Source organism: Melopsittacus undulatus, chromosome Z, assembly GCF_012275295.1.
Source record: "Melopsittacus undulatus isolate bMelUnd1 chromosome Z, bMelUnd1.mat.Z, whole genome shotgun sequence".
Taxonomy (NCBI): Eukaryota; Metazoa; Chordata; class Aves; order Psittaciformes; family Psittaculidae; genus Melopsittacus; species Melopsittacus undulatus.
In genome coordinates, this window is record NC_047557.1 from 83,207,766 (window position 1) to 83,223,992 (window position 16,227).

The 16,227-nt window shown below is 50.3% G+C and overlaps 1 protein-coding gene across 1 annotated transcript in view; it reads right to left on the bottom strand.

Annotated features, from left to right (window-relative positions):
* Nucleotides 1-718: 718 nt before the first annotated feature.
* CFDP1 (craniofacial development protein 1) overlaps nt 719-16,227 on the bottom strand; it is a 66,516-nt gene continuing 51,007 nt past the window's right edge. The window contains exons 6-7 of the mRNA XM_031051977.2: nt 7,359-7,517; nt 719-1,499 (exon numbers count right to left, since the gene is read on the bottom strand). Of these exons, the coding sequence (XP_030907837.1) occupies nt 1,409-1,499; nt 7,359-7,517 (250 nt within the window). The 3' untranslated portion in view covers nt 719-1,408. The remainder of the gene's footprint in view (nt 1,500-7,358; nt 7,518-16,227) is intronic.

The window sequence follows — 16,227 nt, forward strand, 5'->3', positions numbered from 1 at the left end:
TCGAGATGAAAACCTGTCATCACCCCCTCGTTTTGTTTGTGTCCAATTTCAGGCTCGTTGAAGCAGGTCTGTAACAGCTGATTCTGTACAGAACAGGCTGCAGCTCTCCCCAGCACGTGGTGTTTTGTTCTCAGCTATCCTGCAACACCGCCACAGAGCAAGGGCTGACTCAGCAGCTGACACGTGAGTCCAAAGCTGAGACCATGCTCAGCACCATGGGCAAGGGGCCAGTGCAGCATTGCTCAGCCTGCTAGCAGGAAGGATGGAGCTGGTGTTGCTTTTCCCCCCGCCACAGCACCAGCATGGGCTGCCCACCGAACAGGCTCCTAGCATCCTGTGGGGAAAGGCACTTCTACTCCAAGGACCTGTATGGGACAAACACTGGGAACTACCAAACTCAGCTCCAGATCAGAAGAAGAGCAAGATGATGGTGTGCTGCTGGCCTCCAGCTCCATCTGCTCCACACCCAGCCCCTCTGTCTGCCCTCCCAGGCAGCTTCACTCGCTGAATGTCCCTGTGTGGCTGTGCTGTGGGAGAGATTCCTAACTCCTGCCAGCATCACTAGAGTATGACTACACTGTCCCCATCAACCCCCAGTTCTGGATTTAATCCCACCTCTAAGCAGGGATTTTCACTATCACCATCAGACACTTCTTACCGTATGCAACTATTTATTTCTCTGTCCTCTGATTCCCACAAAAACCAGCATGCAAGAGTGTCAGGGTGGAATACTTTATTCACATGAATGGTCAGATCCTGGCCCATCCTGCCTGCTGCAGCTGCTCCCATCTTCTAGACAGCATGAACAAGGAAGGATTTCTTCACAAACGACTTCTACTGCTGAACTCACGACAATCAGCTTGCTTAACACGCACCCCCCACACCTCCCCCCAGCATCATCAGACCCCGTAAGCAAGTAGAGACAGTTCAGCTTTGTCCAGGCAAGAACATAGTGTGGCGGGGCAGGGAGGCTGTGGGGCTGGCAGGGCTGGGAGAAGGGCTCCAGGAAACAGCTTGTGCAGGCACAGCACCCATAAAACCTCCCTGCAGCTCTACTCTCAGAGCTGAATATGCTGGCACCCTCCCAGCCCTCACAGTTCCTCCTGCTGCCAGAAGCACCTAGGGTTGACAAAGGATGGGTGCCACCATATCTTCTCCATGGAAAGCTGCTGCCAGAATCCCATCCTTCTATCCCCTTGTGGGCCATTTAACCCTCAAAGTGGCCCATTCCCACAGACTAATACCCTCCCCGAACTATTGCATTAAAAGGAAAAGCCTGTACATTGAACCATACAGGCTGAGTCTTGGGTAGAGGTTTCCGTGCTCGGTGGTCCAGCGATGGCTGGCAGCCCCCAGCCAGCACTCGGGCACAGAAGGAAGCAGGATCCCCTGCAGCCATACACAGCACTTAGGGCTTCATCCTGCTCAGTCTCAGGTCACGTTCGATTTCAAACTGCCTGTGATCCACGCGCTCCAGGAATGCTTTCCTCTCGATGTACCTACAGGGAGGCAGAGGCTGTTAAGCAGTGCCTGTAGCAGCCAGGGCTGCCCCCAGCCTTGGGACACAGCTGACCCAAAGTCAGGAGCAGAGAGGAAAGGCATCATCTGCTTCCCTCCCTCTCTCTCCATGAGCTATCAGTGCACTGAATGTCTCCCCTGGACACAAGAAGTGCCCTGTAGCCTGCTGGGTGTCCCCTGGGGGACTCACAGAGGCCTGGGGTGAAGGGATACTGCAGGCTGGAGGTACGGACTGGCTGGTTCTGGTTCCAGCTCTCCTCTAGTGGCTGAGAAATAAGAACCCTAGACGAGTTTGTGTTGGAAGGACCTTAAAGCTCATCCAGTTCCAACCCCCTGCCACGTGCAGGGACATCTTCCACCAGACCAGGTTGCTCCAAGCCACATCCAACCTGGCCTAGAACACTGCCAGGGATGGGGCAGCCACAGCTTCTCTGGGCAAACTGTGCCAGGGCCTCAGCACCCTCACAGGGAAGTACTTCTGCCTAAGAGCTCATCTCAATCTGCCCCCTGTCAGGTTAAAGCCATTCCCCCTTGTTCTGCACTTGAGGGCCCTTGTCCAAATCCCCTCTCCAGGTTTCTTGCAGCCTCTTTAGGCACTGGAGCTGCTCTAAGGTCTCCCCTTAAGGAGCCTTCTCTTCTCCAGGCTGAACCAGCCCAGCTCCCTCAGCCTCTCATCAAGCAGAGGTGCTCCAGCCCTGGAGCATCTCCATGACCTCCTCTGGACTCGCTCCAACAGGCCCACATCCTTGTGTGAGGGGCCCCAGAACTGGATGCATCCTTCACAAATAACTTGAACTGGCTCAGGGAAGGTCTTTGGCAGAGAGGCAGCTCTGATGCTCCTCTCTCTTGCCCAGGTGACCCTGTAAAGCATTTCAAACCCAACCACAGCAACACAAGCCACAACACAAGCTGGTAACAGGCACAGGGAGCATTAGGGACACAAACATCATAACCCATGAGCAGCAGCTCAGGGATTCAGCCCAGGAGTTTCCCTGCCAAAAATCAGCTCATAGCCACGGCTGAGCATTTACCTCTCCCTCTCAGCAAAGCACCTGAGTGCTGCAAGGAAGAAAGCAAGCACGCCTGCACGTGGAAAAGCACCTTGCCACTCATTAATGGCATGCAGATGAATTTTAATGTACTTTGCTGCAACCCTTGCCACAGTTTAGCCTGGGGCTGTGCTACTAATTAACCTACAGAGGGAGCGAAATTGCAATTCAAAACAGGAGCTGTAATTGAATCATCACAATTGTTCTGCATTTGTTCCAGGGCTGCAAGCACTAGGCTGTCATGACAAGGTCATTACGCTCCATGCATTTGGCTTCTCTGTGTCGGTCACTGCTTTTCCTGCAGCTGGTGCCTGCTAACCAGAGAAGCCTGCTGCTTGAAAGCAAGACTGAAGGCTGCAGGGAAGATGAGCATCTGCAGATTTTCCAGGCTCCAGGGTGGGGGCAGCATGCACGGATGTGCCTAACACCCACCTGCATGGGAAGGCTGAAGCCCCTTCCCACCACCAGCAGCAATCCTCCTAGGACAGAGGGCCTCCTCTGCCTTTGGTGATGAGGTCTCTGCTTGATGCTACATACACTGAACTGGCACTGAATGTGCTCCAGCAGCAGGGTGCCTTCGCCCTTGCTGCAAGGGACAGCCCTGATGCTCCTGCCCACCCAGGCATCACTCGACATGAATTAATCCAAATTAATTTCAGTGAGTGATTCCCCTGAGCGGATGAACGGCCCTGCACGTCCCTACTGCCACCCCATGCCCCATTGCAGCTGACACAACTGGGTCAGCTCATCTCCGCTGGGTGCGAGGGCAGGGGTGTAATGCAGATGATGCGCTGGCTGTGAGGAAGTATTTTTCTGCACCCTTCACTGTCAGAAGTTGGGCTGAGAGCCTTGGTCCCCTCCCCACGCTGGTTCAGGAAAGGCAGGCAGGGGAGTGTTACTTCCCTTCATCCCTGCAAGCAGGGAGGGGACCTGCATCCTGGGACCGGGCTTGGAGAGGCCACAGGAAGGAAGTTGGAGGGGTCACATTGAATATTGTGTGTCATACTGCTGGGCGTGTGGTTTTCCTCCCCCTCCGCTGCTGAACACTGACCACAACCACAGCTGGGAAGGCAAGGGACAGGGTTACTGCTGACAACCTGGGAGCACTCCTACTGCTGGGGCAGCAACACCATGAGCTACTGATTTGGAAGCTCTTTAAGCCCTCTGCAACACCATTCTCCCAGCCCCAGCAAGAGGTCAGTGCCTTCTTTTTCCTCCTCCTCAGCTGCTGTGCCTCTGGTGGGCAGGGACTGGCTCCTGGGGGATGGATAAGGATCACGAACCAGGAATGTGTTCTCACTGCCACAGAGGCAGCTGTGCATGGAGTAGGTTACCCCATGGCGTTGTCCTTGGCCAGCCATAGAATAACACCGCAGGGGCTGGAGCAGACCCTGCAGGGCACTGCTGTGCATACACAGAGGCTGGAGGTGCTGATGGGCACAAGCAGGGAAGCAGCAGCTCTGCAGGTGTGGCACAAGCACCCTCTGCACCCCAAACCCTGCACCTGAGTCACATCTCCACCTCTGGTTCCTAGCCTGACTCGTTGCAACTGACAGCAAGGCCGTGCCAAATGGCAGTGCAAAGAGCATGAGTAAGGCACAAACACCCATCCTGCGCTTATCTAAATAACCTTTGCTACCTGAATCAATAGTTTCCTGTAAATTATCAGCCCGTGTGGAAACAGGGCGGCTTGATCCACAGCGGAGGAAGGTAGGGGAGAAGAGGCTGTCCCTGCTAACCAGGGCACTTGCAAACTGCCCTGGGGAGGCTTTCACTGGTGCTGCCTCTCCCCTGCCAGGCACCACCAGTCACGAGCACACGGGGCCAGCCCAGGCCTGCTCCCCACTGGGCCTGCCCTACAAAGGTGGCCCAATTAAGAGGCCGTTTCACATTTCCATTTATAAAGCTCATCAGAGAGATCAACAGCAAAGGGGACAGCTGCCTCTGCTCCTTACTTCATCCTCCTGTCAAATCCAGTACAGGTCCTCAACATCTGACACAATCTGCACAAACCCAGATTCTGCTGCAGGGGCAATGCAAATCACTGTATGCAGCTTGTGATAAGAGGGATGGAAAATCAGAGGCAGGGGTGGACACAGCCACACATTCCCTCTGCCTCAGGAATCTGGGGCCAGGCTGCAACCGGCTGATAACCAGCAACAACATCAGAAACATGCCACGGTCCCAGAGGAGGGCTGGAGAGGTCCAACACACAGGGAGCTCTGGGCTGTGAACAGCAACTTCTGCAAGGCTACCAGAAAAAAGTTCAGCCTGCCTTCCCTTCTGAGCAAAAAGAAATTCCTCTTGCCTTCCTCAAGACATGCATGGATCATCCCTGCACTGTGCAGGCAAGCATGGCATCCAGCAGACAGCTCTAGGAGCAGGTTGTGGCTGTCCTGGTCAGGCAGACTGTTAGCTACAAAGCAGGACAGAGGTTTCTAACATATGTCAGTACCAGGGATTAAAGGCAGCACCCGCTCCCTCCTGCCTGGGTTGAAGGGTTAGCAACGGCTCCTTACAGTTTTTATAGAGATGGGTAAATGATTGCTCACTGCAGGCTGAGCAGAGCCTATGTTATTAAAGGAGAAGAGGTAGCTGTGGAAGGGACAACAGGCTCTCTTGCAAAGTGACCTGAAGCAGGCAGCAGTGGTGTCTGTGTGCTCTGCCCCCCGAGCAGGCTGGCTGCTCTTGTAACTGTGCAGCATGCCTCACACCTTGAAGGTGGAAGTAATTCATAGTGAGCAGGTACTCATCTGATCCCCTCACATTACATGCCTGACTGGCACAAACAGATTTGTGAAGAGTGGCTAAAATTAGCACACCATCTCAAATGTTTCTCATTAGTTTAATGATGAAACCTGATTAACAATAAAGCCCAGTGGGTTTTCCAGCCTGGGATGTGACAGGCAGCAAAACCTAAAGCTCTCCAGGCTTACAGATGCTCTTAAATATTGCTGCTCTGCTTTGCTCATCTTTTCAACATGCTAATCCCTTCTTCAGCCTTCATTATGTTAGTGTCTCCGGAACAGTTTACCAGGTGTGAAAATCAAGCTGTCCTGCTTGTCTAGGGTGGGAAAGGTAACAGCTCTGCCCAGGAAAGGTCGACATACTGGGTCTGAACAAGCAAGAGATGCCACAGAATACTCATGCAGGGCAGCCTGGCCTGTCTGGGGTGCGTACAGTCCAGCTGAGTCAGGCTGATTCCACTGGCTGCGGAATGAAATGGTGTGTACCAACACTTGGAAGGAGATGGTCTGGCTTTTAATGATGGTACTACTACCACCAGCCCAATCCAGAGCAGTGAAGGGCCAAAGCTGTTACCACATTTGGCACCCCTACAGGACATCTGTACAGGGCAAATTTTCACTACACATCCCATTGGGACAAGCCAGTCAGGTGCCACAGACAGAAACAGGACCCTTATCTGGAGGTGGGCACTCACAAAGCAGCCTGCAGCTCCTGATGGGGCTTCATGGGAAGGCAGCCTGGCTCTGCCTCCAGATTCCTGGTATGGGCCAGTTCAATGGGGCCTTGTGTATGGGGCTCTGACTGCAGTGTTAGCCATGCTGCAGACAGCATCAGCAGTGATCTGGGGCTCTGCCACACCTGTTCATGATGTAAATCGCTCACCAACTTGGATTTCAGAGATCTCTCAAGAACACCTGACCCCCTCCAGCACTCCTAATGAGTTGCTCTACTAGTGCAAGGGCAAGTGTTCAGAAACCTATCAGGGCAGAGCTGATGGAGCAGGGGTGTTGTGGAAGGGTGCAAGACCAAACTGAAAAAAAACCACAGCAATTATGAAGTATCTATTTGAAATACAAACTCCAATGTGTTGGAATGCAGAAGCTCTGAGTTTTTTCTGCAGAGTAAAACAACAGCTTAAAATAAAAATACATTTTATGAGCTGTCCACTAAGCCGGTTATGTTTTATCAGAGCTTAGCACAGCAGCTGTAGTGGAAACACCACTTCTGATCTTATTACCCTTCCCTGTAGTGCATGTTATTAACTGTCTGTTTTATTTACAGCATTGCCATTTACTTTTATGATACTTCCATTAACTTCATTGGAGTGAACATTGCTTGATGCACACAATCAACACCCAGTGCTGCCATAATCTTTAATGCACATTGCCAGCTGTTCTGGGTTTGGAGGAAGAGAGAGGGCAGAGGCAGCTGGAATGTGTCACTTGAAGAATGGAACAAAGAACATACGTCCCAATTTGAGACAGGGCAAAGGCAACAGTGTCTCCTCATGGGAGTGCTGTATTAGACCAGTTCCTGCTGTATCTGTGCCACTAACAGGAGAGAAGATAAAGCACAGCCAGACTCTACTTTAGCTGGGCTTGGGTTGGAAAGGATCCTAAGACCATCTAGTTCCAGCCCCCTCCCATGGTCAGGGACACCTTCCACTAGACCAGGTTGCTCAAGGCCCCATCCAATCTGACCTTGAACACTGCCAGAGATGGAGCATTCACAGCTTCCTTAGGCAGCCTCTTCCAGTCTCTCACCACTCTCACAATAAAGAACTTCTTCCTTAGATCTAACCTAAATCTCCCCTGTTTAAGTTTGAAAGAACTCACCAGTTTGTCTGAAGATTGATAGGTGCTTGCAGGCTTACCTGTCTCCCTGTGATACCTAGAGCAGCTACTGCCTTTATCTATCCCAAGAATAAATCCTTGGTCAATCCCACAGGTTTGCTGAACTTTCTCTCTAGCAAGTGATGGAGTTCTTACATGTATAGGAAGTGGTGGGAAATGTTGCACTATTATTAGGTAAAGTCCCTCTTACCCATCTTTCCCACGGTTATGGATCGCCAGCTCCTCCACAATCCCCTCTTCCTCCTTGAAGTTCTCCCAGTCCAGTTTAGATTTCTCCAGTGTGCTCATCTTCTGCTTTTTGGAGCTAATTTTCCCCAGGAGACTGCTCATACCACTTGGCCTTTTCACCCTGATGGAGATAAGGAAGCAAATGTCACTTAAAAGCAGGGAGAGAGCAATTAAAAATGGAGCTGAAGAACATCACGCATGAGTGGTGACCTTGATGGTGGTGAGCCACTGCTACTAAACAGATGGCCATCAACTTCAGGCAGCCTGGAGGCAGCAAGGTCACGCTTCCTGCAGATCCTGCTCCCCTGTTCCTCTGGAAGCAGCAGAGTTCATTTGACACATATCTCAAGTGCTCGCTTTATGTGAAAGGGCTTTTTCATTTATCTCCTTAAGAGAACAGAAAGCTTTCAGGCCAAAAGAGATCATTAAATCATTTACTTTGACCCCTTGTATATACCAGGCCAAGCCATTCCACTGATCACCTCTGTGCTAAGCCCAGCTCTTTGTCTTCAGTTTAAAGTGCTGTTTTCTGGAAGGGATCCAGCCTCAGTGCGTCATCAGTGCTGACAACACATTCATGAATTAACCATTTCATTGATATTAATGCATTTGTTTTCAACTTAATTTTGTCTAGCTTTAGGTTCTGGTTGCTGCTTCTTATTCTAAATTCAACAGTACTTTGGAGCCCAGGTGGGCCTCATTAGTAACACACTCATACACCATAATGAATTTACATCTGAATTACCATCTCTCAGGTCCCTGTTTAGCAGAAAAACAACTTGGTCTTTCAACTCACTCCTTGCTTCTAAAAGACTGAAATCCCACCCATGTGGCAGGGCCCTGAATCTCCCCTTTATGCTGGGAAATGCACACATGGGGACTCAGGTCAGCCAGGTTGCCCTCTAAGGAAGACAATTCCCATGCTAGGAACAGGTAAAACAAACTGCTATTAACCCTTTGTAAACTCCCGCAGGAAAGGGGGGGCAAACAACATCCCACTGAACTCGGTGTTTACACACATTCCAGAGATAACTTCAGGTCTGCAGGGCCTTTGCCTCTACAAGAAGCTGGAGAGGAAATGATTCTCGTTCCTGAGAGATGGAGGAATTTGGGGAGGGGGCCTACAGAAGGGAAGGCAGCCAGGTGAGCACGGCAGGCTGCTTTCCATTAGTACTCTCCAAGAACACTCCCGCCCAGGGGTAGCTGTTCTTGGGAACATAACCAAAGCTGTCCTTATCAGATCATTAGCATGGTTTATGCTTCCATAATTTGCAATCCTCTAAAGGAAAATAATTCTGCAGTTTATATGGAATTAAATCAAAGAAAATGACGGCTTTTAAAGTCTCAGCCAGAAGATTCTCAATGCAAGAATGGCTGCCCATAGTCACCTCAGGTTGCAGCTGCCTGATAGAGATGTATTTGGGCTACAAACCCTGGATTAAGGGCATCTTGGCAGGCTCTATAACACTTGGACAAAGATGCCTGCCCCTCCTCATATGCCCAGCCAGAGGAGCAGAAATGGCCCAGGACGTGGCTTTCTTCTTTCAGTCCCTGCCCACCGCAGTGCCAGCCAACACTTTCCACTCTGAGGGACACAGAGCGACCTGGGGGCACTTTTATTCACTTTTATCTCTGAACATTTCATCAAGATGTTTACAGCTCTTCACATCATGATCATGCAATAAAACCTTGATCCTTGCTTAGCCTCTGATTCTCCCTTCCCTTTCAAGACATGATGGCTTCAAGCATCCCTATCTGCAGGTAGCAGGAAAGTGGTGTAAGGGGGGAAAAATGTGCAAAGATCTTCTCAGCACAAGGTAACACTCGACAGATTTGGTTCCACATCTGATCATACAGAACTACACATGAGCCTTGCACAACCACCAAGCTCAGCGTCTGCATGTTCATGTGGGAGGGAGAGAGATGGAGATATGACAAGGAAGAAGGCAAAACCAAACAAAATATTGGGCAAGCACCCCCTGTGGCACTCCTGGCTGAGCAGCCACCTGGACAGCAGAGCCTGGTGCTTGTGCATGGCAGCTCCTTACTGCAAGGCCTTGGGGTTTAGCGTGAGACTTAAAGATGCCCTGAGACAGATGTAGAGAAGTGTTAGGGTTGATCCAGCTGGCACTGCTCCTCTCCCCCAAGCCTGGCAGGCAGAAGGTGTTTAAATTAACACAATGAAGGTATTCAATAACACGTTTCTCTGGACACACTTAACTTTCCAGACACACTTGTGCTTACAATTTTGCCAACCTTTGAAGTGGGAGAAGCAGAGGTGCAGAAATGGATGATGTTGTCCTATGTCCCTAGATGTTTCCTAAGTGCTTTTTTTGGGCAGAGAACCCCAATGGTATGAGAGCCATCTCAACATCTCACCTGCATCCACCAACTCTTCTGCAGGTGGAAGCCTACAGCCAACCATACAGCTGTATTACAGACAGGCCTATCTCTGCATAAGACACAGCACACACCTGGAAAACCCACTTGAAGCTGTTTCAAGATCTCTCCTGGGTGTCAGAGAAATGCCTGTCCTGCAGAGCGACAAGCAGGCGCAAAGGCAGGCTCACACATGCTGAAATTGATGCCTTTTCTTCTTCTCCTCAGCCTGTCAGCTGCCAAGGGGAAGAGCCAAGTTGGGACAGGGGCCAGGCTGGGCTGCCACACACGTCCCTGCATGAAACACAGACTGGGACATGCCCACAGGCAACTACTGTTCCCAAACCACAGCGGAGGATATACAGGAGGGAAAGGAACCAAAGGCATGATTGGTTCAGCAACCATGGCCAGAGGTTGAAGCAACAGCAGTGCTGGCTTCACAGCAGGGAGCAGGAGCTGCAGGCTGCAAGTGCTTATCACACACCTTTTCTTCCATGGTAATTCCTGGCATAAATTAACAATGTCTACATGCACACATCTATCTGTAACAGTGCTCAAGGGCCCTCTATCTCCTCTTGGCCATGGATCTCAGGAGCACACATTAAAAGATACAATTCACCCCATGTTTGAAGCTACAGAGTCTAAGTTACAAAAGTGGACCTCCATCAACTGCTTCCAGACAGCCACAACATCTGCAAGTCAACAGTTCCTTCAAGGCAAGGGAACCTGACCAAAAAGGGCAGGTTATGTTGCACCCTTGTGTTGATCACTACTCCAAAACCACTGCTAATATCTGGTGTCAGCTCCATGCTGGAGATGGGCTGTGGGCTGGATGACCCAGCTCTGAAAGCCCCAACAACCCTTGGTCCTGTGCTGTTTGCCAGGCAATGAGATGGGGCCAGACACAGGCTGAAGGACATGTTTGAGTCTGCTGCTGAGCCTTCACTCCACGCTGCACCTTTCATCACCCTGAATAAATCCAGCAGCAAACCTGGGGGTGGAAATTCCTACTCTTGTGCCAAAACAAAGTCAATGAGAAACATTAAAGTCCAATTAAAAACTTGCTTGGCCTTAAATGCCTCATTCATTTAAAAAGCAAGTAAAGGGACCTGATTAATTGCATTCAGTGCCAACAGGAGGAATTATTACCCTTTCTATATTCATGAAGGGTATCTGCTGGGGCATCTTTAATCACTAAGGTTTTTAAAGGAGAGAAAGTAATTTGGTAAGACATAATGGATCCCAGGGATGAGAATCAGGACAATCACCCATTTAGGACCCAAAGACAACCTCCTCCTTTCCATGATTAAAAAGCACAGCCGAAGTCAGCAGCTGAACCAGCAAACCAACATTCTGGGAAGCTCTGCCTTGGGTGGAGGGACTTCCATGTACCCATCTAATGTCTTCAGGACAAAGACCATGTCTGTATGTCACCTGCTGTGGCTGCACACAGGGACAAGCAGCAAGCCAAGAACTCCCTTCCTGTCCCACCATAGCTGAATACACTCTGTGTTTCTGTCCTTAACAACGACCCTGCAGCCCAACCAGGACCTTGGAAAACGACTGCTACACCAGTGATAAAGTGTCACTGTCACATGTAATGCCTGTTGTCTTGTAAGGCTGGCAGCATCTGAGAAATGTGTGCCTGCTTCCAAAGAGGCAGACTTCATCAAAGCTTTATAAAATAATCTTCAAGCAATAGGAAGACAGGGCTACAAAGGTTTCGTAGTGCATCTTGCCAGCCAAAGCAGGATGAGTTCCAGAGATGGGTGCTCTGAAGGCCTCCTGACACCAGCCCCACACGTAGTTGAGGTTCCAGTACATCATCAGCCTTTCACTTATGTTAAGGTTTCCCCAGTGACTAAATTTCCTTGCTCAGGCTATGACTGGTTATCTTCTTCCTAGTAGCAACTAAGAACAGCTCATTCCCTCACTTTTTGCAGCAGCCTTTTATGTCTTTGAAAGCTTTTCCTTCTCCTCCCCTGCTAAGCTTGTTCTTCACCAGACTAAACAATCCCACATCCTTCCAAGCTTTTCTCATTCCTCATGGTTTCCAGCCCTCTGACCACTCTCGCTGCTCTCCCTGAACTCTCTGCTATTGGCCCACATCTTCCTTAAAATATAGCATCTAAAATGGGAAAGAAAGGGCTTCAGCCACAACTTTACCAGCACTGGGAGCAGGAGGAATACTTCAGATGCCTCATGAAGCATGCAGCTCCTTACACGGCTTCCTATGACGTCTGCCTTTTCACAACCGTGTGATAGCACTGACTCATGTCAAGCCTGTGATTCAGAGGTATCTGTGTGCTCTGCTGCTGCCAAGTCAGTTACTTCCTTTCCCAATCCATGCAAATGATTATTGCTACACAAAGGCAGAGCTTTGCACTGGTCCTTCTGTGCTGTTCCCCTGTCTGCCTTCACATTTCCCTTGACACAGTGGTTCTCTGGTGCCTTTGCAAACAGCCTCTGCCATTCATAACACCAATGCTGCAGCTGCTGAAGAGTACCAGTGGGGAAAGTACCCATGGAGACAATTTAGCAGCTGAACCAGCATAAGCTGGCCACAAAAGATCAAGCTGATAGCCAGAAGCAGGAAGGGACCAGCAGCAGATGGCAGGAGTAGCTGTGACAGTTCATGCTGTCCAACTCCAATAACCAAAGGATGCCCACAGGACACGTACTCATGTGTTGATCAAAGAGCCAGCAGCATTCCCAGCTCCAGCCTGACCTCCACCCTTGGGAATCACAAACTCTCTGCTGTTCTGTTTCTGCTGGCTCCACAGGAGTGTGGAAACCACAAAACCTGCACTGCTTCTCCATCTGCCTTCTGTCATCCTCCTTGCTGTTGAGGACAGCAACTGCTGTAGTATGAAGGTCCTAATTCCTTCTTCTAGCAATACGTTTAAGAGCTCAGTTTGTTAATAGTGGGGCATCTTCTCTGGCTTCACTGCAGGATTTGCACCTCCCAGAGGAGAGACAGTTTGGTGCTGGGCACTCTACCACCTTCCATCCGAAGCATCCGGTCACTCTCCATGAGGCACTGCAGAGCAACCTTTTTTTTTTGCAGAAATAAATCTGGACTCACAGAGGTGACATGATTTCATCAGGAGGAAATCTTGTGAGGCCAGGCAAGACCCCGTATCTCCTGCCCCAGCCTCTGTACACAGCTTAACAAAGAAATCACCTTTACCATCAAAACTGCAGGTTACAAGCACAGGCTAAAAAAAACAAAAAACACTTTCAAGGAGGTTTAGAACTAGAATAGCCAGTTTCTGTTGTGCATTAGATGATTAGATGATTGCAGCAGGAAAGGATCCTGCCAATGTCTGGCAAAAGATGACAAGCAGAAGGCATCTGCTCGCAGGTCTTCAGTATGGCTGAACAGCTTTGCAAATCTTCAAGCAGAAGAACCCAACTCAAATATCAGTAACACAAAACAGTTCCCTGCTGGCTCCCTGCAAGGCAGGGCGGCACATCAGATCCCATCAGCAGAATAGTATGCTGGTGAGTAAACATCACTGCATGCAGAAAGCTGACATCTCGGGCCATGCAGCCCTTAAAGTTCTGCCTTCATCAAGCTCAGGCTGTCCTCAGCCCCTCTCCTCCTACCTTCCGTCCCCACCGGAGCCTGCAATATTTCCTAGAATCCCAGACTGGTTTGCGTTGGAAGGGACCTCAGAGCTCATCCAGTTCCAACCCCCTGCCACAGGCAGGGACACCTTCCACCAGACCAGGTTGCTCCAAGCCACATCCAACCTGGCCTTGAACACTGTCAGGGATGGGGCAGCCACAGCTTCTCTGGGCACCCTCTGCCAGGGCCTCAGCACCCTCATAGGGAAAAACTTCTGCCTAAGAGCTCATCTCAGTCTCCCCTCTGTCAGGTTAAAGCCATTCCCCCTTGTTCTGCACTTGAGGGCCCTTGTCCAAAGCCCCTCTCCAGGTTTCTTGTAGCCCCTTTAGGCATTGGAAGATGCTCTAAGGTCTCCCGGAGCTTTCTCTTCTCCAGGCCGAACCAGCCCAGCTCTCAGCCTGGCTACAGCCCTCACAGCATCTCTATGGCCTCTCAACTTGCTCCAGCAGCTCCATGTCCCTCTTGTGTTGTTGCCCCAGAGGTGGATGAAGGACTGCAGGGGGGTCTCCCCAGAGAGGAGCAGAGGGGCAGAATCCCCTCCCTCGACCTGCTCATTCTCTGGGGGTGCAGCCCAACGTGTGGGGGGGTTCTGTGCTCAAGTGCACACTGAAACTTGGGTCATAGGGAGCTTCTCATCACCCAACACCCCCAAGTCCTTCTCCTCAGGGCTGCTCTCAATCCATTATCCATGCAGCCTGTGTTTGTGTTTGGGATTGCCCAACCCAGTGCAGGACCTTACAATTGGCCTTGTTGAACTTCATGAGGTCTGCACGGTCCCACCACTCAAGCCTCTCCAGGTCTCTCTGGATTCCATGCCTTCCCTCCAGTGTGTTCACCAACTGATATTTACTTCCAGTACAGCAATAGCAGCTCTATTCCTGTCACCCCAAGCACTTTGATGGCAGGTGAGAAACTGACATTCAGCAAAGAGGAAAGCACAAGGTTTTGTAAATAGTAATAACTATTCCTGTCACAAAGTGCTGTAAAGCTGAATAGTTCCCTTAACATAGAATCATAGAATAGTTAGGATTGGAAAGGACCTCAAGATCATCTAGTTCCAACCCCCCTCCCATGGGCAGGGACACCTCACACTAAACCATATCACCCAAGGCTTCATCCAACCTGGCCTTGAACACTGCCAGGGATGGAGCATTCACAACCTCCCTGGGCAACCCATTCCAGTACCTCACCACTCTAACAGTAAAGAATTTCTTCCTTATATCAAGTCTAAACCTCTGCTGTTTAAGTTTCAACCCATTACCCCTTGTCCTATCACTACAGTCCCTGATGAAGAGTCCCTCCCCAGCATCCCTGTAGGCCCCTTCAGATACTGGAAGCTGCTATGAGGTCTTCATGCAACCTTCTCTTCTCCAGGCTGAACAGCCCCAACTTTCTCAGCCTGTCTTCATACAGGAGGTGCTCCAGTCCCCTGATCATCCTCATGACCTCCTCTGGACTTGTTCCAACAGTTCCATGTCCTTTTTATGTTGAGGACACCAGAACTGAACACAAAACATCAGGAAATGCTTCTCATACAAACTAACCACAGCTGGGCAACTCCTGCAGCCATTAAATACTTCCATTTTAGCAACGTGGAAGATTCCTGCCCAGTGCACCATGGGTCACCCACTGTACTGGCCTCCAAATGACAACCTGGTGTGAGACACATTGCACAAGAAGGATGTATGCAGAGACCTGGCTGGGGGCCCATGTGCCAGCTCTGCTGTTCACCCCGAGCCTCTCCAGATCCTCTTCCTCAAAGAGGAGCAAAAATTATGGTGGGGAGGAAACGTGGCACATGGCAGAAAGGGAATCAGGGTGCTATCTGCTCCTCAAGGTCAGGGCAGTAAGGCAAGATGGAGCAGGTGGCAGCAGAATGATGGTGGCTGGTATGGCTTGCAGGAATCCTCCCTAAAATGATAGAACAGGTCTTCCTCTTCAGACCCTAAAGCCAACCAGCTCTTCCCATCCTTCACCCTGTGTAACCAGCCAAGGACAGAAACAACTCCCAGGCAAAACCTAATCACATTCCTTTTTTATTCCCCTCCCACTACGCGGCATCGCTCCCTGAACAGGCACTCGGATGGATGCAAAGAGCAGCCCAGCTTGTTCTCAGCCCTGACTGTCACAACAGGTAGTTAAAAATAACAAACAAGAAAGCCTCCCCGATCATGAATAAACACTGAAATCCCATGTGGAAAAAAAAAAAAAACAAAAAGCAAGTGAGGAGGACATACAGATAAAAAAGCATGGTGGATGGTGCTGGAAGGCTGGCAGGGTGGTGGTGATTCTGGTCAGAAGGCAGAGGCCAGGACTGAGTGAACACAAAGCAGGCTGGCTGGAAGAAGACAGCCCAATTTCCACTGCCTGGCCAGGGAACTCGCTGCCAGCTCAGGTAGTGGTGCCTGTGCATATGCTCCACTAGCTGAGCTGGTAGCAGATACCCAGCATTTACACCCTAGAGCATGTATAAACCAAGCCAAAAAACCTCGCTGAAGTGCTCCAGGAGTAGCAGTGACTTTTGAGACAGAGTTATAAACCCAGATCTTTGTAGTGAGGTACACAGAGCTTCTTGCACAATGAAAAGTGACATGCACTAAGTCACCATGGCAAAGCAGCCGTAACTGAGGCAAACCCCATTTGGTGCTGCTGCAGGGCACCTTCATCCTACACCTATGTCCCAGCACCCACCTGTAACAGTGCCACCTATGTCCATAGGTAATAAGAGACACAAGTGCCCTGGCAAAACATAGTTACCCCACCTGCAATCCTGCCAACAGAATTACTGCTGCTGCACAGGGAGCTTCACTGACAAGAGGCA